The 26,271-nt window shown below is 36.0% G+C and overlaps 1 protein-coding gene across 1 annotated transcript; it reads left to right on the forward strand.

Annotated features, from left to right (window-relative positions):
• Window positions 1-2,121: 2,121 nt before the first annotated feature.
• Window positions 2,122-25,692, forward strand: LOC113534956 (scavenger receptor cysteine-rich type 1 protein M130). Its single transcript, XM_026927977.3, has 17 exons — window positions 2,122-2,494; window positions 2,879-2,986; window positions 4,505-4,711; window positions 5,870-6,079; window positions 6,689-6,997; window positions 7,803-8,105; window positions 8,610-8,870; window positions 10,016-10,336; window positions 11,642-11,935; window positions 12,961-13,254; window positions 14,152-14,415; window positions 15,425-15,706; window positions 16,705-16,833; window positions 18,701-18,775; window positions 19,087-19,158; window positions 19,752-19,904; window positions 20,005-25,692. Exons 1-17 carry the CDS (start codon window positions 2,122-2,124, stop codon window positions 20,172-20,174), a joined length of 3,825 nt encoding a protein of 1,274 aa, XP_026783778.3. The 3' UTR covers window positions 20,175-25,692.
• Window positions 25,693-26,271: the final 579 nt, after the last annotated feature.

Below are 26,271 nucleotides of genomic sequence, written 5' to 3' on the forward strand. Positions count from 1 at the left end.
ATCCATTAAATTGTTGTTCAGTATAGAAGTAATGTTCTTTTTTCATTAAGGTGTACTTAATGAAATACTATAAGCTGGGTCAAAATGACACAAATCTTTATAATCTGTATACTTACTATACACTGAGTATGTTATACTTTACTTTAAGGCATTTTATCATTAAAGCATATACAGCAGATGCAGTGTGCTTAAATATATATTTTACACCTATGTGCTGTATATACTGCTGTTCCAGCATCACTACACTGTACGCTTTGTTTCATTTACACTCCTTTTATAGGTTTGTAAAGTCCTTAATGGCGTTAACACTTCATCCATCTCTAAGAGACGACCATCCAAATTGAGTTTTAATATCATCAAGTGCTACTTTAGTGAGCGTTCCAAAGATAAAACACAAGAAATGGAGTAATTTCTGAAATATTTGGACTGCCATAACAGCATAACATTCATCAGGTGCTCTCTACTACCAGCTTAAGAAAAGGCCAGAACTTTCAAACTTTACTTTTTTTTATTAAATGTGTTTTTTTTCTATGCCTTTTCTGAGTATTTATCTATCTATCTTTTTTTATTTATTTTGCCAACATGCAAAATGTTTTTTATTGCCAATATGCAAAATGTAGTTTACGCCCCTTTGGTTGGAGGCCCTCTGATTTTTCGTCCTTGCTGCCATAGCAACAAGTAGTCATGCTTACAAATATTAACAATATGTCTATTGCTGTCAAAGTCGAAATGGTCAGCCAGTCTTATCTTTTTATTTTAATTTCTTCTCTTTTAATTATTTAAAAATGTTATTATTAATTTTATTATTATTTTAATCATTTACATATTACTTTAATTCTATATGATTTTATTATTTTCTAATAATTCTATAAAATATAATTCTATTAATAATTATTTTATGAAAGTTTTATATAAAAACTTCTTGAAAACTAAATATCAACTATATATCAATCATTATGCAATTCCCCCCTGATGTCCTCTCCATGATAACCTCAGTGACAGGTGTGTGTGCGTGTGGTGTGTGGTGTGTGTGTGTGTGTTTTAATTGCATGCAATGTGATTTTGGGCAGCTCTGTGGTGTAACTGAACCTGCTACAGACTTGATATGTACTTATCAGAAAATCCGCACTGACGTGCAACTCTGGCAGAAGCCTAGCGCTAAGACTTTCTCACAGATAAGAGCAGAGTTTCAGCAAAGCGTGTGGTTAACCATTCCTCTGCATCTGATGCTTACACCAGTATTTTCCACTGACCGAATGAGTTTCAATTCACACATTCATTTGAAAATTATTTTTGACATAAAAAAAAAATCTTGCATGTTTTTACTCCAAAACAGCTCAGCTCAAAAAAGTATTAATCATCTGGCGCATTGTAGTGGGTGCTGTAAAACAGGGTTTAGGTTTAAAATCCTGTCAAATGACTTCAGTTATATGAAATCCAACTCCAACAACTGCTGTCGTTTGTTCGAAATGAGATTACACTAAATATACAGGATATAAAATAGTTATTTTTTTAGTACAGCATCACAAATTATGACCACACACCCCACACCTAAACAAACAAATAAATAAATAAAAGTTAGAATCATCATCATCATCATCATCATAATAATAATAATAATAATAATAATAATAAGGTACACATGAAATTTGCTACATACTTCACATTCAAGTGTATAGTAACTACTGTAAAGAATACTGAATATGTAACAGTACTTAATGCTACGAACCATATTTGAACATTATCAATAGCCATTTAGCTTCAGATAAATGTTGAAGAACTGTATAATATTACAAGCATTATTACACAATTGGTACCTGTGTACTATGTATTTGCATATACAATTATAGCGGCATTATAGTGGCATTAAGTGCTGCTGTACAGTCCTGATAGTTTATACACATTATTATGCACTTTAACATCTACTATGTGAAGAATGTTCCAGTAATTACCAAATTATCACCTACATTAAATCCTAGGTATATACTATACTGTACAATAAGTGTTACACATTTGTGGATTACAAAATGTAATTCTACAAAATTCTCTGTAGATTATTTTATGTTTACCATTTAATTCTGACATACTGTTATATTAATGATTATTATTATGGAAAAAATTATGTTGTTTGTGCCAAGTCAGTGCATTATTATTTTTAGTCCTTTATCTTTTACAGCGCAAGATCGAATAGCTTTACGGGGGTCGAGCCACCCATGTGAAGGACGTCTGGAGGTGTACTACAAGAACCAGTGGGGTAGGGTGGGCCATCATCAGTGGAGAGATGAAAACGGTGCGGTAGTGTGTAAGTCTTTAGGCTGTGGTGATCATGTGGAATCTATGATTTTACAAGAAGCCTCCTCTTCTTCATTTACAAACTGTTGGCTGGATGAGATCAAGTGTAAGGGGACAGAGAACAAGCTCTGGGACTGCGAATCCAGCAGCTGGAATGACACTCAATGCCACCCTCACACCTATGTTTCAGTTAGGTGCTCAGGTGAGTAAACATTTTCAGTGTTTTAAAACTATAAATCCAAAAAGCATGATTGCATTTATTGTCTTTTAATTAGTGAAAACATGTCTACAGGTAAAATGCAGGTAATCAAAGTGAGCATTTTGAGCACCTGAGGATGTGCCGTTTTAGAAGAATAATCAACACCTGATGAAGAGCAGACTTACTGTTACCGCCCTTAAGTTAATTACTTTCTAATAACAACATGTCCTAGAAAGCTAGTCAGTCAGTAATGCCAAGTGAAAACACTCGTATGCATTTTTGTTGCTTAGCGTTCCTAAATGTGTTTCATCACTATGAACATGTTCTCTGCTTAATGTGACAAATTAAATACAATACAGTAAATTGAGTTTTTGTTTATCAACACAGGGAACATTTCTCTGACTCTAAATCTACATGGAATGACGGACGAGTGTGCCGGGGTGGTCCAGTTCACAACACCGAATGGCACAATTAGCGTTTGCCAACAGAACTGGGGTGAGTTTCACATATCAGTACTGCTCATTTGTATGTGTAATAAACTAGTATCTTACTGCAACTATAGTTATATGACCACAGTGCACCAGTAACATCAGCAAACATTTACATTCCTGACAGTGGCTATGGACCACTTTTTACTCCTAGATCTTGCTTTTAAACTTTTCTCCAACCTGCTAGCCATATGCTGCTGTGACTACACAAATGCATAGCTACTGTATGTTAAGCTCCTTTTCACCTCGGCCATATAATCCATCTAGTACTGTTCTCTTGACCTGCCCAGTTTCCTTGCACTGTCCTGCATATTTACTGTATATTTTGCACTTTATGAAGTCCTGTGTACTGTATTGTGTGGTGTACCATGGTCCCAAAAAAAAAAAAAACAACAGTTCATTGCAATGCAACAAACATAATGATGACTGTGTTGCAGCATTTTTTTGTGTGTGTTTTTGTGCAATATTTTCCTGTGCAACATTCTCCTCATTTTGCACTGTCATTTTTATTGACAGTGCAACATATACTATATGACCAAAATTTTATGGACACTTGACCATCATACCCATGTGCTTGTTGAACGTCTTATTCCAGATTTAGTACCCTTTTTGCTATTATAATAACCTCCACTGTTCTAGGAAGGCTTTCCACTAGATTTTGGAATGTGGCAATTTTTTTTTCCATTCAGCCCCTAGAGCATTAGTGAGGTCAGGCACTGATGTCGGGCGCGGAGGCCTGTGGTGTGGTCCGTGTTCCAGTTCATCCTAAAGGTGCTCAGTGGGGTTGAAGTCAGGGCTCTGTGCAGGACATTTGAGTTTTTCCACTCAAACCTTGGCAAACCATAGACCGAGGTCTTCATAGACTTTGCTTTGTGTGCAGGGGCATTGTCATGCTGGAACAGCTTTGGGACTCTTAGTTCCAGTGAAGGAAAACTGTAATGTTATAGCATACAAAGACATTCTATACAATTGTGTGCTTCTAACTTTGTGGCAGCAGTTTGGATAAGACTCACATATGGGTGTGATGGTCATGTGGACATCCTCAAACTTTTGGCCGCATAGTGTATGTCGTATATAGAAATAATCCTGTGGCACGTGTGGGTCGACGTTTCCTCTGTTCCCCACACACGTTTAGTTCCTACTTCTAATTTGTTCCTATTTACAGTTCTATGTGCATAAATGGAAGAAAAACTTATAACTGTGGTTTGGAAAAACCACAAAAAAAATGTGTATATAGATATTATGGTTTGACTTTACTCAGCTTGACTTGAAGGTTTTAGAAAAGTAAATGCAAAATGAGTTTTAATTCATTCAAAAACTGTGGGTCCAACATTAATATATGTGTATTATACTTTAAATCTCCGTACACACCTGTAAACTGAATGACTCCCAGAGTGTACAGGGAATGTATAATCATGCTGTCAGTGCTCTTTTTAGCTACTTCCATTGTTGCTTTAGCAAGGTATATCCTCTCAGAAATTCCAGATTAAAACCTTCTAACATGCAAAATATTTACCTCATTCAGATGAAAACGAAGCAAATAAGGTGTGCCAAAAACTTAAGTGTGGGAAATATGAGAAGACATTCAAACTCACCACTGTTAATGCAAAAGGAAATTCATACAGCGTGCCCCTAAACTGTATTGGCAAAGAAGAGTTCTTGTGGCAGTGTGTGGACTGGTTGTCTGCCAAGTCACACACATGCCAAGAAGAAATCGGCATCATCTGCTCAAGTAAGATTGTGGCTTGACGCTACCCCAGCTATACTCCAAATTCCATCTAGTACCTCTTTGTGTCTTGTTTTTTTTCTTCTTGAGGAAGCCTTATGGGTTTTTTTATAAGTGAGATCTTCATAAAAACCCATTATTAACCATCCTAAAAATGTAGAGGAACCATTATTTCTTAAAGTATACATACATACTGTATTCCTGCATTAGAAACAGCTTTCACACCAGATGATCTACCAGTTACTGCAATTGTGACTGTTTTTACACCAGCTACCATACACTTCTACTATCTCTGTTTCACAATATTTAGTGTGCATGCTCCAACTGGATCATTTTCAGTATGTGTGGCAGCCTGGGAAACCTTCACATGTTTGAATTTAAAATCGAAACTACAGGTTTTCCTGAACTGAAATGATTCCCTTCTGCATACTGTATATCTCAACCTAGTTACAGCATGTGATCAACTGCATCAGTGAGTTTTATCAAGATAATTTGACAAACATGAAACTCATCATCACTTTTCACTTGACTGATCGCTGTTTGGTCTTACATCTGTGCTGAAATAATCGCTGTTTAATTTTTTCTCATTTTTTCTGTTCTAATTTTTTCAGTTTAACATTCGAAGAAATTTAAACTTTGTCCACTGTTATTTCTGGATAGTCAGAGATGGCGTATGTGCATCACAAATAATTTGACAGATTATTATTAGTAGTATTTAGACCATTTGCAAACTGAATTTTTTAGGCTTATGTCCCTTTTTCTATGGCATATAATCAACAACTTGATCAAATCATGACATTTACTGCGTAAGAAAACTACATTTAACAAGCAAGACAGCAACTAAATCATATTCAATTTATAGCTGTGTTTGTTACATTGGCTCCTTATATTAATGATAGTATATTAAAGTTTACAAAACCTTTCTATATCATTTCAGTGAAATGTATTTGTTTTTTTAAAGTAAAAGTGTTATAGACAGAAAAACTCAATTTTGGTTAAATCAGCAATCAGCAACATCTGCTGGGTTTTCCCTGACTGCCACGCATATATGATTGATGCACTAGGACCATTGTCAAAAACTAAACCATATTTGTGTGTATTCCATAGGAACTAGTTTGAAATCTTACCTCTTGACATAATTCTAATCAGAGTATTATTTAACAGATTACAGTCATGTCCGTCTGCACGGTGGTGCTGATGCCTGTGAAGGAACTTTGGAGGAGAAGGATAGCACTGAAGGAGGGTGGGCTAATGTACCATGTCAAGAGGGTGATTATAACAGGCTTGATAAGATGTGCGCTAAGCTGAAATGTGGCAGAGCTGTCAGTGTGAAACCATGCAATGAAAGCAAGAACACCTGGCTTAAATGCTCAGGTAAGCAGATTTAAATGTGACAGTTTGAATACTTTGTGATAGTCAAGCTAACAGTGAATGAAAGCTGGTTTGAATGAATGGTCAGTAATGCTAACTGAAGTCTAGTCAGATAGTAATAGAGTGTGCATCACAAATAATTTGACAGTGTATCATGAATAATGTAAACTGTTTCCAAACTGAATCTATTAGACTTGCGTCCATTTTTCTATGGTACATAACCAACAACTTGATCAAAATCATGACAATCACTGCATTAATAAAGCTCAACAAGCTAACAAGCTAGCAGCTAAAACATATTCTTTAGGCAGACTGACAATTTTACAGCTGTGATTGTTAAACTGGCTAGTAAGCCAGTTCGTAATGGTAATTGAAGACTTTTCAGTCAGTAGTGTTAACATGAAGATAGTCAGTTATGATAAACATTCATTCTTTGGTGGCCACACTAAGTTCATTAAGTGTCATTTTTGCTTTTTGTTATAGCATTTCCAAATGAACAAGTTAACAAAGGCTAATGAATTTCTTTTTCATTTTAAATAGACCCATGTAACTGATTTGCAAACTATTCATTTGAAGCTAAGCTTCTCTTGACCACACCATGCCTTTCTTCAGATCGTGTCAAGGTGCAGCTAGGAAAAAGTGGGGAAAAGCCACCAGCATGTTATGGGGACATCTACGTAAGCGTGAATGGCTCTCAACATGCAGTGTGCATCGATGCCACCAGTTCTAATGTGAATGTTGGCGAGGTGGTGTGCCAAGAGTTGCAATGTGGAACCCCCCTCTCTGTGTTGCAGAGCTCCAAACTGCAGCAGGACCAAATTAGTCAGGTTGAATGTCATGGACAGGAGAAATCTCTGTGGGAGTGCTTACACAAACGTGGCACTGTTGGCAGTTGTCGCACCATCAATATTATATGCTCAGGTAACTGCAATGCAAGTATAAAGACATGCAATGTTCACAACACTCAACTGATCAAACAGCTGAAATACTGTATATTTCTTAACAAAAGTTGGAACAGTGTGAACAGTGATGGTAAATAGGACCACTTTCATGTATGGTAACACATAGTGTCTTCAAAGTAGCCCAGCTCCAGGCCCTGAGAGTCAACCTCAGTCTCAACAACCTCTGTCTGAATTTGATCTGGCAGTCTCTCCACCGTCTCTCCACTGTCTCTCCACCGGTCTCCTCCAACCCAGTCTGTCGTTTGGGCTTTCCTCTAGTTCCCCCTCATTTTCTCCTCCATCCCCCTCTGTCTCTTTCCATCTCTTCCCACTCTCTTGTGTATCTTTTCCCCCAGTCTCTTCTACAATCTCTCCCCAGTCTCTCTTTCAGCCTTTTCTTGCCAGTCTCTTTGCCTTGTCTTTCCTTTAATCTCATCCAGTTTATCTTTAGTTTACTGCCAATCTCTCCCCATTCTCTCCTCTACCGTCTTCCAAATTTTTAATATTTTCCATATTTTCCAAAGATTTCTCATGTTAAATTGAAATAGATAACAGAATATAACTTTATTTCTTTGTACAAATTTTTACTATTTAATTAGTTATAGTTCATTAAAGTATGGAATGCTACTGGCAAGACTAGATTCCTTTATTCATTTAAACATTATTAAGATTACTGTTAATTCAGCACTGTCGATTTTACTATGGTCCTTCATTCTCTGTAATAGTTAAGGGAATATCCACAATAACCACAATATACTTGAATTGTGATTCCTCTTGAATGACAGGCTCTCTGGACATGCATCTGAGCAATGGTCTGGACGAGTGCACAGGCCAACTGGAGGTGAAATCATCCGGTTCCTGGTGGAGCGTGAGCTCTGTAGACTGGTCGAAGGAAAATTCAGACATGGTGTGTCAGTATCTTCAATGCGGAGAAAAAATGAAGGAAAATAATCAACATCACTTTGTCAAGAGCAAATTGCAAATACTGCAATGGACGTTGAAATGCACTGGCTCTAACATCTCGCAGTGTAGGATGGCAAAAAAGAGATATGATCAACAGGATAAAGTTGTCAACATCATCTGCAACAGTATGGGATTTAGTATATTGGATTTTGTTTTTGTTTATATTTGGAATTTAGAGCACGGTAGCACAGTGGATAGTGTTGATGCCTCGCATCTCCAAGGTCCCTGGCTTGATCCTGAGTTTGGGCTACTGTGTGTATGGAGTTTTGGACTGATTTTCAGTCCAGGTTGCATTTCTTCCCCAAGACCAGTGTTTCCAGGATAGGCTCCGGATGTACCGTGACCCAAACCAGAATAAAGCAGTTACTGAAGACGAAGAAAAGAAATGAATATAGTAGCTTAACATGTCTCAAAATATGTCATTAACTTTTTAAATTATTGCAAGTTAAATTAAAAGTCAAGTCATATGAAATGATATGAAGATTATACTATTTTGAATTTGTATTTTTCATCAGATCATGTTGATACAGCAGCATTTCCCAAACTTTGAAAATGTCATTTGTAATTAGAAACCTTTTACATTAAAGATTCAGTAGTGCTTTGATTTGATTCCCCTTTTTTCTTGACAGAGCATGAGCTCTGGTTTCTGCAGGGCAACTCAACATGTGAAGGGAGAGTAAAGGGTGAAACTGATGTATACTTGCAAAACATCACCAACGGAAAGGCTGCAGAAGTGTGTGCACGAAATCTTTGCGGAAGTGTCCAAAAAATTGACAACAGCAACATGCAGTCCTCTGTCTGCCCTGAAAACGCAACCTCATCCTCCAGCTGCTCTATGAAGAATACAACCACATCAACAGAACCTCAATTTGACTATGTGAAATGCTCAGGTAACTGTGTATGAAAAAGTGTATGAAAATCGTTCTCTGAATTTCTCTAAACAAAACCAAAACTCAGTAACAGAATAAGGGTAGGCAGCATAAATACCCCTAGATTATATAGGAATCATTCCAGCAATCCAACTTTTTTGGGGGGTACTTAAGGGGGACATGTGCATTCCCATAGTCCATTATCAGCATGTGTTCATGTTAACACTTAGAAATCACTACAAGCCAGTTTACTAACATACTATTAATAGGACTGTATACTTAGAATAAAGCATAAAGCTATATTATCTGCAAGATGAATGTTTCTTTATCATGTCCGTGTGTGCTGTCAGACTTAATTGAGTGTATGCAGGCTGCTATCACAGACAAGCTACTAATTAGCCTGAATAGCCTATTCTTACTGTTCCTTTATAGAATAGAGTAGAATATTACAACGAAATTTTGGTGTAACAACCTCAACGGTGCTTGTCATATAAAACTACTATAAATACAATAAAAAAATACAAAAAAAAAAATAATAAATAGAAATACACAAAAAAGAAGTAGTAAAGGAAAGCACCATGGTGAAAAACACATTCATGCACACACACTACATTGTTTCTATATTGCTTTGGAGAAATATATTTATGTTTTCTTAATGTTGAGGTGTTATAGGCAAAAAAAAAAAAAAACATCTGCTGCAAAGGCTGACAGATTTCCCACACTATTTGCCAGACATTTTAAATATTACTTCATGGAACAAATTGAGATTATTTTATCAAACTCTACCATTTGGGACGAGCCAACATTCCAGTGGTTCTAAAAACAACATAGCATTTCCTAAATGTTTTTGATCAAGTCTTCTGAGAATATTTGTCAGAAATGTTCCTATAATGTTGCTGCAACAAGATTTTGTTATTGGTTGACTTGATTTACAACATAAATTTGGAAACTCTTTAAACTGCTTTAACTTTGACTTGTTAAAGTGGACTGAGGAACTTCCACTACCCTAGATTTATTACTACTTGGTACAGTGCAAAAAGTTTCTGAACGCACTATTTGCTGGTACATGACAGAAGCAATGTTTTTACTCTTGAAACTGTGCACTCTAAAAGGTTGTCATGCTTCCAGATGAAATAAGATACCTTCTTTTTTTTTTTTTAATATAGACGTGGTCAAATTTCCTTCTTCAGTCTCAGGCTCCATGAAGGTGTGGTTGCAGAACAAGTGCTATGGGAAGGTGCTGGTGTGTCCGAAAGAAAACTGTGGGGTGTGTGAGGACACCTGGACGGAAAAGCAGTCAAGAATGCTCTGTAAAAGCCTGGGCTGTGGAGAGTTGTTCAGAGAGAAGTACAGCGAGAAGAAAAAGTCTGGCGTGACCGTGGCCAGTGTACACTGTTCTCAAACTGCTGAGAACTTCGGCCAGTGCAACTTTGTAAAACTTGAAGACACTTCCTTATGCCAAAATCCAGCCTACGTTGTCTGCACAGGTAGTGATTCTATTCTCTCTAGAGAAAGAACAACAACAACAACAATAATAATAATAAGAAGAAGACGAAATAAATATAAATAAACAAATAATAATAATAATAATGATAATTATTATTATATTGTACCATTACACTTTAAATGCAGCTGAAAGTGCTTTATGTAACAAACAGGACAAATTATAATTTAAAAAGATAGATTGGTATACAAATAGGTATAACTATGACAAATAGGTATAACTATGATAGAAAGTTCAAATGAATCGTGTGAGAAGAATTCATGTGAGGTACAAAAGGTAAAGCTAAAATAAACCTATACAAAAGGATACTTTATTACTTTTCCTGGGTGTTGCCCTTGGGATGTTCATAAAGGCGACACTTGATCTTAAAACTTTATTTAGGACAGATCTTAACCATCTGTCCATCAGAGATTCTCGCTAGTGTGATATCTCAAGAACGAGTGGTTGAACTTTGGTAGGATTTATAAGGATTAACACTGAAACCAGCAGAACAATGATTCGATTTTGGAATTGATCCAAACAAGGTGAAGGTTACAACAAGGTCAAATATCTGAAAAATGTTTTTCTTCAATCCCTTCCTTCCTGTTGGAATTATATTTTAAGGGCATTTGATGCATAGAAATTAGTAACAAGAAGAACTAGACTTCTTGGTGGTGGATGCATTCCTGTTGACGCTGTTGGTGTCGACTTCTATTTGTTTTACAGTAGAGTGACTATATAATATATAATAGAAAAGTACACCACATTTACAAGTCATACTGAGTATATGTAAAGTGAATATGGTGCCAATTTTGCAAATGGGAAATGGAAGTCCATAGTAACTAATGTGCCAAACTATCAGGTATACCACAACACCTATTATTATATTTCTACTATCATATTTCAAAATGATATTATCAATAACCATGTACTTTCAGGTGAATGTCATTGTTGAATAGTTAAATAATAATTTGAGCATCTAAATAATTATATAATGTTGTGAGATCTGTTCTTATTAGTTTCTTTAAATAGTTATATATGCATATATTCACCACAACAGTTTGGTACATATAACTATTATGCTACTTTTCAGCAGTATGTATTTAAGTACATCTGGTTCTGGCTACATGTTACAGTGTACTTTAAAAATAAATATAAAAATTAAGCTGGATATTTACAGTACTATAAAATAATGTGTTACCCTACAATTTCATAAATCATCTATTAGGTAATTGCCTGGTTGAGGACTCAAAAAAGTTTTTTTTTTTTTTTCTATAACATTCCTTTCTCTTCATCAAATCTTCCATAGGGAGTGTGAAAGCTGTGCTGCAGGACCCGAGAGATAAGTGTGCTGGAAACCTTAAGCTATTTTACTCTGGAGAGTTGCGCCCTCTGTGTACAAACAGCATCAATAATAAGACACAGAATGCTATTTGTACAAACTTGGGCTGTGGAGAAGCCCTCAGTTTCAACGAGCCTCTCAGCAAAATGTCTAACAGCAAGGGACTGACAAGCGTCACTTGTCAAAATGCCACCCTTTCCAGCTGTGATTTCTCTAAAACTAAAGTAAAACAATGCCAAGCTGGTTATCTCAAATGCACAGGTATTCATTTTACTTCTCCAAAATTGTTTAATTTTATTTCAGGAAAACACCCTTATGAGTCAGTCACTGAAGTAAATCTTCTTGTTGGGAATTCTTTTAACGATTTTCTTTACATAAAACAAATATTACAATATATTACACTTTTGGGGGAAGATCTAGACCTGTGTAGAACCATATAGCACACTGTGTCAAAGTCACATAGGCTTTTATTGTCATTCCTCTCATCACATACGTATATAACATTTGGAACAAAATATCGTTCCTCTAGAATCATGGTGCTACAATTACCATGTGTCTCTTTTAGAGAAGGTAGAAAACCTTTAGGAAATGTTAACTATCATAAGACCCCTTTATTTCTAAGACTGTACTGTCCTATAGTTTATCACCAAAATCAAAATCAAGTTTATTTTTATTTTTTACATTTTTGGTAACATTCGATAATTTGATAGTGGTAATAGAAACATAAAAGCACATTAAAAAAAGCAAAATATAAAATTTATTGATCGATTATGTTGATTATATTATACATGTACAGTATGTACACTTTTCATATTAGTAAGACTGTATCATAGTGATAAGCTGTATATATATTTTAAATATTTTATATTTTATATATATATTATATTTTAACTAATGTAAGATTTATAAGAGGTAAAAAGATATCCCACTGTATACTGCAGTGAATTTTTGAAGTAGGCATTTTATTAAGGTATATATACATGAAAAATTATTGCCTGTCAAAAAGGACATCTATATGGCAAACATTGGTATTTATGAAAAGAACATTTTTCCTGTATTTTTTTTTTTACTTTAGTTCTTTAGTACAGTCACAAAGTATGTATATAAACCTTTTGTGCCCAAAGTGTTTTTTCCCCCAAGCTTGTGTTTCCTATGTTTCCAATGAACTGTTTAGTAATTTTGTAATCGATGGCATACCCTTAGTGTATTTCAAGAGTTCTACACCAAATTCTATACAGATGCAGTCATCCCAGAGACACTTCATGAGTGTTTACTTTGTTTCTCAGGCTGGAGACGGCTGCTCCTCACCAACATACAAAACGCCTGTACTGGTGAAGTCTACCTCCAGAAAGAAAGAGACTTCTACGCAGTGAGCAGTGATGGTTGGAGCAAACAGGAAGGTAATGAGCTGTGTAAATATCTAGAGTGTGGGAATGTCTCTGAAACTACGAATAAAGAACAGGTGAACGTGTCTTTCTGGAGCAAGAGCTACAGTTGCACAGGGAATCCCAAGAGCATCTGGGACTGCGAGAAGGAAAAGGCACCTGTTAAGAATCATCATCTCCACATCAGCTGTACGGGTAAGAGTAATCTTTACTTAAACAGTTTCACGCTTTATATAGACAGTGTTACTGCACTCAAGTTTAAATCATCTGATGACGTACTCTGCATTCTTATATTCAAATCATCTTAATGTTTAGAATTCGTTGAGGAAACTTGTAAGTTTCCATTTCTATATTGTTTAATAAACTACCAAAGACTGAAAGTGTATTGGTTATCCTGGATATATATATATACATATAATATACATGTAATATATATATATATATATATATATATATATATATATGTGTGTGTGTGTGTGTATATTTCAAATAAATACTTACACTACTGCTGAAGTCATTTAATGTTGTTAAAGCACTGTTGAATTCTGAAATTCTGCTTGGTCAGAAGGTGTTGATTAATTTCATATAACAGCAGCTCTGAAAGGAGGTATTATTTTTTCAAATACATTATTGTTTCTACAGTAGCAACTTACACAGATTCTCCACCTTCTGTGAGCAGATGTTTATTTAGCATTTTTGGAAGGAGTCTCCAGTGTGAGTGCTTAGTAACAGTCAGAAGTAAAGCTGTAATTTGAAATTTTGCACCGCAAAGCTTCTTCAGGATAGAGGACTTAAAATTTTTTCTGTAACATGACAAACTATTTTGGTTTTGTCATATTACCTACAAGAGAGAGATGGAAGAGAGACGGGTTATAGCTGCTATATGTTCCCCAACATTAAATGTAGCTAAAAAAATATATATATATAAATTAAAAACATTGCTAACATTGGCAATTTGCTGTGCTGTAAGAGGAATAAAACACATTGAGTGGCATCTGGCCATTGTTGATTATTTTCTTGCATATGTATTGGGGTAATATGTTTGCAAAAATCATGTCCTCATTGTATGTATTTGTGTGTGTGTTCCCACAGACAAGCCTGAAGTGAAACTCAAAGGCAACTGTACAGGTGAGGTGCAGCTTAAGAAGATGCCTGTGTGTTACAAGTCACAGGAGACAGCGCGTGTGTTCAGTGAGTTCTGTCATGATCTGAACTGCAGCATGTTTTTCAAATCCTGGTCCACTAACTACAGTGGTAATGCACATTACCTGAGCTGCACAGGAAAGGAAAGCAAACTGTGGCAGTGCAGCTCATGGACAGATAATTGCGAGGGTGTCGTCTCGCTGGCATGTACAAGTAAGACCCTAACATCACTGTACTGTGTGCTTTACAATCACCAGTTATATATATATATATATATATATATATATATATATATATATATATATATATATATATATGTAAAGATTTATTTTGTAATGAAATGTGAAGTTGAATTTCTTCTTTCATTGATATTTTAGTCTAATTTTACTTTGGTTAATGGTCTTCTACATTACCCACAATGCTATTCAAAACCCTGATATTGGTTAGACAGTGGGATTTAGCCCTCGATTTATCTCTACCTAAAGAGAGTGATGCAGCAGTGCTTTAGTCCTTTAGCCTGTCCAGCCCTTACCTACTCATTTGTACACCCTGCTTCCAAAGCTTCAACTTTCATGCTAATACCACCTCCAACAGCATCACACTCATCATCCCACAGATCGCTAACTAGCTGCTCCAAGTCTCAGCTATAACTCAGCGTAAATGCGTCGTGAAGCTTCAATGCATTCCATTGCATCGGAGTCCAGCATTTGCACCAATATCTCTACTACTTCTAGGCTAGATTTCTCATTAATATGATGTTCAACATCACCAGTAATAGTGAGTGAGAAAAGAAAGTGTTTCTCTTTGGTTGTTTAGAGCTAACAGCAAAACCTGGTCATTATCCCTCAGGTATGAAATTTATAATTATCCCTTATAAATTTATCCCTTAGGTATGAAATTTATATTAGGTATGATATTTTTCTCTTTTTAAACACCACTGTAACTGTGCTAGCAACAACAGTGTCCCATTGTGACGTCAGTGCAGCAGTAAACCACCAACCTCTCAATGAACTAACAAAAATACAGCACCAACCAAAATTTCAATATACTGTAAAATTATTTAGTTTGATTCAGAATAGACTTTTCCTTTAAATCTGAAGCAACTTTGTTTTTTTCTGTTGATTTTATTGTTATTGACATTTTTGGACTCTGTACAGCGTGATATGCTTTGCTCCTTATATCATTACTATGCGTTTCAGCAACTCTTACCATTTATTTACAGAGGCAATTAAATTGAACTTCAGCAGTCCTTGTGGAGGCGAGCTTCAAGTGGACTACCGCGGAAAGTGGGAACCTGTCTGTCCTCTGGCGAGCAATCAAGATGCAAATAGGATATGTAGAGAGCTGAAATGTGGAGATGTCAGTAGAACAAATGATGAGGCTGTAGAAAATACAGCAAATACAGATATTAGCATTAACTGTGGAGATGACTATAAGTCTTTAATGCACTGCGTCAAACCAGTACCACAAGCCTGCACACGGAAAGCTGTTTTTTATTGTGACAGTAAGTGCAAAGTTTAGGGATGCAATGCTGTTGTTCATGGTCTCTGGGGAGGTGGGTGTTCATTGGTTTTGGGTCTTTATTTCTACATTTTGTGGTGAACTTTTGGGTATGCTATAGTATTTATTTTTCATGTTTATATTCTATGTTATGGTCTTTATTACTTTATTTTGATAGTCTTCGGGTATGGTAGGTACATTTTTTTGGTTTGTTTTTGGCCATATTTTCAGTACCATATTATTTGTTTCAAAATTTTGGGTGGTATTTGGATATGCTATAGTTAGTATGTGTAATTACATTACACATCTTGTGGTGGATTATACTAAATTTATTACTGTCTTTTATACCACAGCACTGTTGAATCCTCACATCTGATTGGTCAAGAAGTGTTAATTAATATTCTATAACAGAAGTAGTGCTGGCTGTAAGGCAAATCACAGTAACAACTTACATGACATAATCATATCAACATAATCATAGAATAATAAATTAATTAAAAAGGGTGCTTACAAGATAATTCTTACAAGAAAAACATATAATCGTTGATATGGTGAAGCTGTAAGGAGATGTTTATTTAACAGTTATGGAAGAAGTCTCCGGTGTCAGTGCTTTGCAACAGTCAGGAAGTTTTCTGCTCAAGGAAAGTCTTCAGAATGATTGTTTATAGCTGCTATAACACAGGTGATAACAAGAACCTGTTTTGCCGACATTCCACAACAATAAATGTAACTTTAACCAGACAAAAAGTATGACGTGTTGTCCTTTAAAAAATAAAAATTGTTACTATTGGCAAATTGCTGTGGTATAGAGGAATGAAACTAATATTAAAATAAATATGAACTCCTGAATGGTAACAGTAACTGGGGTGGTAACGTTGATTATTTTCCTATTCCAGCACATCCTGTTGTGTTTTGTTCCTTACTTAGGCATAGTCATTATTTCAATATCTTGCTTTTGTGTGTTATGCTAAAGCATTTCTTTCTACATGGTTGCAATTCCAGATTATATTCCTCCAGTGAAGAAAATTCAACCAGACACTGGACTTATCGTAGGGGTTGTGGTGGGACTCGTGCTTGTGCTGGTGGCTGTGCTGATTGTGTTCTGGAAGAGAAAAACTTTCCTCGCCATATGTAAGTAGCTCAACAGTCCAGACACCATGACACAGTGCAATAATATGTGATAAAAAGATGCTGTGAGACAAAGGAATGCGTTTTTGCTAGAAAAGCAAGTGAACAAGATAACCGTTTTGATCAAAATTTAAAATTTAACCCTGAAAATATTTTTATTATTCATTTGTCCTTATTAAAGCGTAGAATTTAGTAACTAAAATTAATAGGAAAGGTGTATAGTTATGAGAATGATGAATGGATCTGTGTACCTTATACTCCTGTGTGTGTGTATTGGGTTACATGCTTCAGTACTACAAAGAAATTTTCCCCAAATAAATCTTATGTGCTTCGACCCAGTTACTCTAAAAAACATAAAGGAAATCCTACAATATATTTATATTTCAGAGATCATGTTCAGGTTAAAAATATCAATTGTTTATTAAAAAAAAAAAGATAATTTGTTTGTAATTTTATTTAGAAAATTTATTTTCAATTCACCTTTATTGTTATCATACATATACAGGGGTGTACAGTATAACAAAATGTAGTTTAGCTAGCCTCAGCTATAAACATATAAGGCATTCCTTCATATAACATAAGATGACATTCAGTGATACACGCAGTAACACAGTAGACAGAAAGAAGGAAAAATAAAACGTTTCAGGGCAGTGTGTAGGTCTAGTAAGGTGTTAAGGGAATCTGCCATTTACAGTGTTCAGGTATATAAAGGCCATACATATTTTCTGTCCCATTCTATTATTATTCTTTTATTTACACTTAAATATGCATAACATAATTCCTAATAGTCATATTTATATTACAAGATTATGTTCAGGCCATATGCAAAACATATCTGAAATCACCAGTTCAGTTATAACCACTAGGTGGAAGTCTTGGTTCGTCCTCCTGAGGTCTTTTGCTGTGCAGAAAAAGAAAGCAAAAGCTTTGAGACTAAAAGGGATCTGAAAATCACTTTCACAGAAATCACTCTGTCATGCATATAAACAAAATTACATTAAATACAATTTATTTTTGAATCATTATGACCACAGGAACAGCCCCTTTTTTAATGTATAAAAGTAGAAATCGTGGTAGACTTCGATAAATAGTATCTTAATAGCTTTGAGAACTGACCTGTCTGTTTTTATCAAAATGACCCGTCTTTTGGGGAAGAAAACTAAAATGACATTTTGAACATCTTGCATCTTGGTTTAAGTGTATCCTGGTTTAATTTTTATTCTTATTATTAATAATAATAATTATTAATTCTTTTAAAATTATTTTTCATCAAAATTAAGTCCAAAGAAAGTACAGAACTAGTACATTAATAGTATACTAAAATACAGTATAAGGTACAGTTAACTCATACACTGTTACATGTACTAGTATAGCAGTATAATATATTAATTCATTTATATTACAGTTAAAATTTATAGAAAAAATTTTAATACAATATTTAAAATGATATTTTTGTTAGGGAAGGCACTAGTGCAGAAGTGTAACCCCTGAGCTACTACTGTACTACAGGTTAAATAACAGGTAATGCTATAATAATAATATTACTATGGGTTGAACCAATTATTTGGGCCACAACTTTTTTACCAAGCTAAAATAATTGCAGGAAGATCCAAAGAATATAAAAAAGCTTTCAGTAAGAAGCAGAAAATCAATTGACAAATTTTGCGAAATACCTTTGTCTTGAACCATTTAACATTTACATGATCCTACCCTGAAAATTGCATACAGTCATTTGCAATGTCACATCTGTCATTTGTTCTACATCAGAATACACAGTGTGTTTAATCAGAAACCTCATGTCAAAATTTTTTGTCTTCTATTTTCAAACATGTCAAATTTCACCAAAAAAATCCTACTACTTTTCTTACAGTAAGATTCAAGACTTCTGCTGAAGACACTGACATGGAGATAAGTGGGAAAGAAATGCAGAGGTTGAGTGAAAAAGGTGATACATGGTGTCTTTAAAACTTTTCAGAATGATAATTAATTTTTTGTGGATGGGATTCATTATTAACTTCCTGATTATGAATTGATTTAATTTCAGCGAAATAATTTCACACTGTAGTATTGTTAATTAATGCTTGTTTTTGTCCCTGGAGGATCTTTATGATCCCTGACCCATTTTACACTTTACTCTGAATTGTTATATATATATATATATATATATATATATATATATATATATATATATATATATATATATATATATATATATTGCTATATCATTAACCTATAAGCTTAATCCAAAAACACTAGATGTGTTTGAAGAAGATGATTATGATGATATTGTTACCACTGTGAACCCCATGGAGGATAACCAGAGTCAAGGTAAGTTAACCTTTACATTTATTAAATTAATACAAAGTGATTTAAAGTTGGCATTTATACCTTTTCTTCATTTACTTCACTTTTGTAAATTATGCAAATATGCCAAAAACTAAGATGAATCATTCTTAACTTAATAAAAATTATAATTGCTGGCAAATTGCTGTGGTATTAGAGGAGTTAAACATACTGGTACATTGGAAATAATCAACTTCTGAGTAGTAACATATCACACCACCCCATGGCTGATTATTTTTCTATTACAACATGCCCCATTGAGTTTTATTTACCAAACTTTATTTAACACATAAAGTTAAGACGCACAGAAACATGATTGAATTGGTAGCCATTAAAAAAGGAAAAAAATGTTTGGGTAACTTTGAGATATGTAATAAAAGGCCGCAATGAAACCTAAAGACTGAAAAGGTTTTTTTTTTGTTGTTGTTGTTGTTGTTTTTTTTCAAGACAGAAGTAATAGTCTGTATGTAATACTTCCAAATAGTGCTACCCCTCTCTATTTTGTACTTTTACGTACACCATACCTTGTGTCATAGTTGTGCATTCTTCTGTGTTCTTATTCATTTTTGGTGCAACAGTAAGTGCCTCTGAACATGACGAGGAGAATAAGAGCACAAGTGAAGGCTCCTCTGGGACTGAATATGATGATGTTGATGAAGAAAATGTCAAACCACCAGCAGAGAGCAGCACCACTGATCCACTCCTTCCACCCAGACCTGACAACTTACTAGGTACTATAACATTCTTTATTTCTAAACTCTTACTATAAGAGAGTTACTAGAGTTAAAAGAGCAGCCAGAATGAGATATATTATTCCTATAACCTTTGCAGATGAAGTGACATTCGAAGCGGAAGTAGAGCCGCAGGAGGACTATGACGACGTTTCATTACCCCAGGCCATGGTCAGTGAGCAAAGAGAAAGCTTTGATATCCCTGGTCCATCATCAGACCCACCATTACTGGTCTCTAATGATGAGGCCAAGCCTCAGAAAGATGAGTAATCACGATCATTTTCAGTTTGTACAAAACATTTTTAAAAATTCATGAAAAATTATTTTTCATAATCAAATTTATATTATACATTAAGTTCAATAGCATTGGCACTAGCATAAATAGCAACATGCTAAAATTTGAATGTGCTTTGACTGTAAATACTGTCTATTGTAATGAGGAGCAGCAAAATTTAGGTTAAAATGTGTTTATGTAAATCAAACTTGTAATTGTGAGTTTCTAAAAATGGATGGAATGAGGAAGTTTAAAATATATCTTTTCTTTAGTAATTCATTTTCTAAAATGTGTATACATAAAAATTTACAAAGTGTACCTTTAAAGTTACCTTTAATGGTGATTTGCCCCATCATTTCATTTTACTTTACAAATTTTTTGTTTTATATATTGCTGTAAAGAGGAAAGTTATGTCCTTGTGGTGATGATATTATTATTATTATTATTATTATTATTATTATTATTATCATTATTATCTTTGTACTCCAAATATTAGACAATATATGCTCATTTTAACATTGACTTTCATCAAACTGTTGTTTTTAAAAAAATGTATTTTACACAAAGTTGCAGGAACCATATATCCCTGCATTGTGTGTGTGTGTGTTTTCCTTTATAACTGGCTGAAATACCCCATGTTAACCCTGTGACACCCCTTAGCCTGCCTTCTGATGTCCCTATTCCACCTATATTATCCACAAAGACTTTTTGCTTTTTCTTCTGTTTATAGTCATAAAGCTCTTTGTTTACCTCACAAAGTCTTGCATTTCCTTCTGCAATCTTGTGCTGATGTTCCTAGAGTGTAAGGCATTGTTTCCCTTGGTTTGTTCCTGTTCCTAGTTCATAATCTTGTGTGACTTCTGGTTTTGAGCTGCTCCTCTGTTTGTTATGGATTTTAGTCATTATCTGCCTGTGTTTGCCTCATTCCTAGACCCCACAATGGACATAGATGTTTCTGAAATAGTCTAAAACTCCTTTGCCCCCTAAACTATTTATAAAAAGTATAAATATCTATTTTTGTTCACATTACTATTTACTCTAGTTTTGTAATAAAGTTTATTTGTATCTGTTTGATTAGCAAGGGTCTATGATGAATGGACAGACTGAAGAATGGCTCTGATGCTGTGTATTAAACTGTATAGCTCTAAAACTCTTATAGTTTGATATACAGCACAAGAAGCCATTTTCTCATTTCATCCTGTATGCCTCATATAAAATTATTATCATTCATGTGTGTCTGTATCAGATCTGAGATTACTTTTGGTCTTTATGCACCATTCACAAAAATGTCTACATATCTTTGCCTTACAACATTATTGGTTAGCTCATTCTTTAGTGCACTTGGAGCCTCTGATTCAAACATACATTATACATTATATTGACTGTTCTTCTGCTAGCATCAGTCCCTCCAATCTGCACATGTAGACCCCTCTGTTCGGCAGTTAATTGTCACCCCACTCCTGGCAGTGGGACCCCTGGGGCAACTTTCTGATAGCTTGTTTTATTCTCATCACCAGGTGTGCTTAGAGTAACCAACCTTGTGGACTTGTTGCCAAGAAGCACTAAATAGGAAAGTGTGGATTTCAGAATCACAAAGCCAGTGTAGCCAAATGGACTGTTTATGTGGCGCCTTTAAACGACCACATCCCAGTTCCATCTTCAAGTGGCTACAGATGCCCTGCCTACACTTAGATTTCTAGTAAGCATTTGAGTGCTCCTCACCTATCCTGCAGGAGAGCCCTATACATTGCTCCCATACCACTAAAGAATGTCAGAGGGACAGAAACTACAATTCTGCTGCTGGCCCCAAGCTTTTTCAGGGCTCAGGGTCTTAACAATCTCAGACACCAACAAAGCTGTCACTCTAACCCAAAAAGATTGTTTCCTCTTGATCAGAGATGCAATAGAGAAGGTGGACCTTATTTTCTTGTTTAAAAAAGGATGGTAGTTTCTGCCTAATTTTGGATCATGTCATGGTATCACTTCTCTCTTGTCTTTCTAAAATCCTTGTAAGTGCTGTCTTGTCAAGAGTTTCTCTATCTCATTCAAACTAACCTCCAAGATCCTAACCAGTCTGGCTTCAAAGCAATACATTCCACAGAAACTGCCTTTATCACCATTACTGAGAAGCTTTGTGCTTCTAGATCAGTCAAACTGTCATCAGTCTTCATCCTCCTCGACCAGTAAACAGCTTTCAACAAAATTAATCACAAGACTCTCCTGTCCATCCTCATGAGTCTTGGAATTCATGACAGAGCATGGCCGTGGTTTGCTTCATACTTAGAGGGATGGCCATATCAGGTGACATGGAGCAGCTCCACATCTGCTCCATGCAGACTTTCCACTGGTTGGTTTCCCACAAGACTCTAGTGCTGTTCTCCCTCTATACCCACTCTCTTGGTGAGATCATATCCTCACATGGGTTTTCATACCACAGATATGCTGATGACACTCAACTCAACTCTCCTTTCCTCCCTCAGTCACTCATGTTTCCGCTCTGATCTCAGCATATCTGGCAGACATCTCACTGTGGATGGCAGCACATCAGCTGAAACTTAAACCCTGCAAAACACAGCTGCTGCACATCCCTGGAAATGCATCCCCATGTCAACATCTTGTGATCTCCCTAGACAACTCTCAGATCTCATCTTCTGTCACTGCACACAGCCTGGGGCTAACCATGGACAAACAACTTTCCTTCACACCTCACATTGCTAAACTGTCTCACTTGTGCTGGTTTCCCTCTACAGTATTAGGAGGATCCAGCCATTTTACCCACAGAGGCCACTCAGGTGCTTGTTCAGTCACTTGTCATTTTGAAACTGAACTACTGCAACTCACTCCTGGCATGTCTGATCCTATGCACCAGCAACTATTCCAGAATGCAGCCATATGGCTTCTTTTCAACCTCCTCAAGTTCTCCCATTCCACCCCATTGCTAAACTCCCTCCACTGGCTTCCTGTACCTGCCTGCCTCAGATTTACAACACTGATGCTTGCCTACAAAGCCAAAAATTCAACAGCGCCCACCTACTTTAAAGCACATATCACACCCTGCTCTGCATCATGCTCCTTCTGAACCTCTAGCATGGCTTGATTGGACCCACCATCTCTCAGGGTACAAGGAAGATATGCATTAAGGCTCTTCTCCATCCTGGAACCTAGGTGGTGGAATGAACTTCCCCAGACTGTCCAAACAGGTGAATCACTGGCTGTCTTTATACGAAGACTAAAGACCACGAAGCAGTTAAATTAGCACTTTGTTATTTATTTATTTTTTTTACATTCACATTCACATGTATGGCATTTGGCAGACGCCCTTATCCAGAGCGACTTGCAACAGTGCTTTGAAGTCTATCAAAAATACATTCTGATACTGGCTCACTAGGTCACAAACTAGGAATACCATCAGTCCAAAACTCTGTTGGGGAGGTAATAGACAAGTGCTCAGACAATACATTTTTTTTTTCAATCCTGACCTAAATGTTGTCCTAAATCCTGACCAAGTGATCTACCATGAGACTACAAAGCACTTCTGTAAGTCAGGTTATTAAGAATATTTAGTAATGCCATATGGCCTGGTCAACACACACCTTAGCATGTCACTCTTTCATTAACTGCAATGTAAAGGACATGCTCTACCATTTCTAATTGCCTGTGCTGATAATATTTTTGATTTATTCCTCACTATTCTCTGAACACATCACTCATGTCAGAGCAGTACTCAGTGGACTCCTTGAAAACAATCTCTTAGCAAAGACTGAAAAAAATCTGAATTTCCCAAGCAATTCATCTGTTTCCTGGGGAAGACTGGAAGTCCAGAGGGAGTCACCATGGGCAATACAAGGAAGGGACTGTTGAGAATTGGCCAACCCCTACTAATAGGTACAAGACTTCCACTCAATAAAGAAAGCCTCACAACTCCCATTCTTAAGCATCCTGATACTAAGTGCCCGATCATAGTAGAAGTAAATGCTTCAGAAGCAAGAGTGGTGAGTGTATTGTGACAAGGTTTAGCAGATGTTCCAACAATTTTAAATTTTCCCAAAATTTTCAAATTCATAAAAATTCACACAAAGTGGTATGAAAAGATATCAGGGTGAAGGTTAGGGGCAGGGTTAGTGTCCATGTTTTTGTTATGTGTATTTGAATAATAAAAAAAAACACAATGCCTTTGTTTATTCAAATTTGTCTAAATTTCTCACAAGACAAGGTTACACAATAATGACAATTATTTGGATTTGTTTATCTAAGACTTGAGACTTGACATGTCCTTGGCCATTTTTACTTAACCTTACATGCTCTGATATGTGTAAATATGCTCCATAAAAATTATGTAGCCTATTTACTCAACCTTAATTAAGGTAGCTAAAGTCCTTATGATAATAGAATTTGAATAGTCACTGGTGGCAGTCTCCCTCCTCCCTTTCCTACCATTGACGACCTGACATATAGGACCCATATGAGTAAAGCACGTCAAAGAACAATGTCCTGTCTCTCCAAATAGCCTTCTGGAAGTAGCATGTTGCGGACTTTGGAGTTGACTTGAACATGGGGATGAGTTGACTCAGCTTGAACTTGCAAGCTGCTAACTGTTAACACAACTTGGACTTGAATCTAAATACTTGACTACTGATATACAATACACAAGTATGAACACAGAGATCTCTGATACTTTGTCATGTTGCTAGTTTGTGCACTACTTTCCTCTAGTCAGCACTCAATTAATACAGCTTTAGATGTAGGTGTAACAGATAATAATAGTGGTTGTTTGAGTGATACCCCCGATGTCATTTCTGACTTCAGCATTCAAATGGTAGTAGGAGACCTTATTCAGAGACACACATTTGCACTGAAGTGATTTGGATGGTCGTTGCTATTCCAAGCTCATTAAGATCACTGGGCTACACATTTACCCAAAGGGGTTCATTTGAAAATGGTGTTTACAGTGTTGTGTATAAACACAATGCTCAGCCTCAGAAGCCAAAGTGACATTCTGTCAGGTCTCAGAACCTCAGAATAGAACCCTGGAACATACCAGAGATTAAACTGGGTTTAAGATGCCGATCCATCATTTGTTTTACACTTCCCTTAGGACGCTAATGGAATTTTTCACGGGTGCTTTTATTTGTATTGCTCTGAGCTGATCACAAGTGTAGTGCACATTTAGAAGACATGGACTATATCTCAACTTACACACTATCTAGTGGGTGAATTTTGTGTAGGGTAGTAATGTCTCACATTAAACACATTTCCATGCAGTACCCCACATCATTAGCCACATAAGATCACTACATAAGCTACATTAGGAATCTACAAACACAAGAATATTTTTATATATGTAGCCCATGCAGTAAATGCCACTACGGTGAACAGACTTATGGCATTGCCTACTTCATAAAGGATATATCCAATACTATTTTCAAACTTGCCCATAATAGGTCCTTATCTCCAGAGTTCGAAGTCTGTCTATCCTAGGAAACTGCCTCACCTGCCTGGAACCCACTGCCCATTTGTTAAACTTTTCATAGATCTCTGATTCTGAATAAGAAACTGGCCCAGTAGGTGATAAATGTCATCACCATGACCTACAGGCTGGCCAAACACCTGGCCTCTACCGTGACATGCCACTCTATGAGGAACATATCCTACTAGTGGGCATTACTTGGAGGGATGATGTTCCAGGAGGTCTGCACTGCTGGTACCTAGGAGCCACCACATACCTTCCCCAGGTTCTACAAGGTTAACATCACCCTTCCACTGGCATGAGTGTGGTCATGCAATCACCAAATATCATTCTGCTAAACCCTAACGTGTGTCAGTTCCTCCTGACATTGTGGAATGTTATCCAGGTGATATTCACCATCTCATACAAATAGGAAGAGTGAAATAGAATGCTAATTACATATGTAACTGTGCCACTATGAACATCGGATAACTGCCAGGTCATTCAGAACCAATCTGACAGGACCCCAACACGAGGATTCCAAGGAAAAGATGGCTGTATGAAAACGGTATTTTTTTATTGAATACTACGTCAAAATTTCTTTCTCTTCAGAGCAACCCGTATCATGCTGATATTATGCATTTTTA

Source organism: Pangasianodon hypophthalmus, chromosome 8 (genome assembly GCF_027358585.1).
Source record: "Pangasianodon hypophthalmus isolate fPanHyp1 chromosome 8, fPanHyp1.pri, whole genome shotgun sequence".
Lineage (NCBI taxonomy): Eukaryota > Metazoa > Chordata > Actinopteri > Siluriformes > Pangasiidae > Pangasianodon > Pangasianodon hypophthalmus.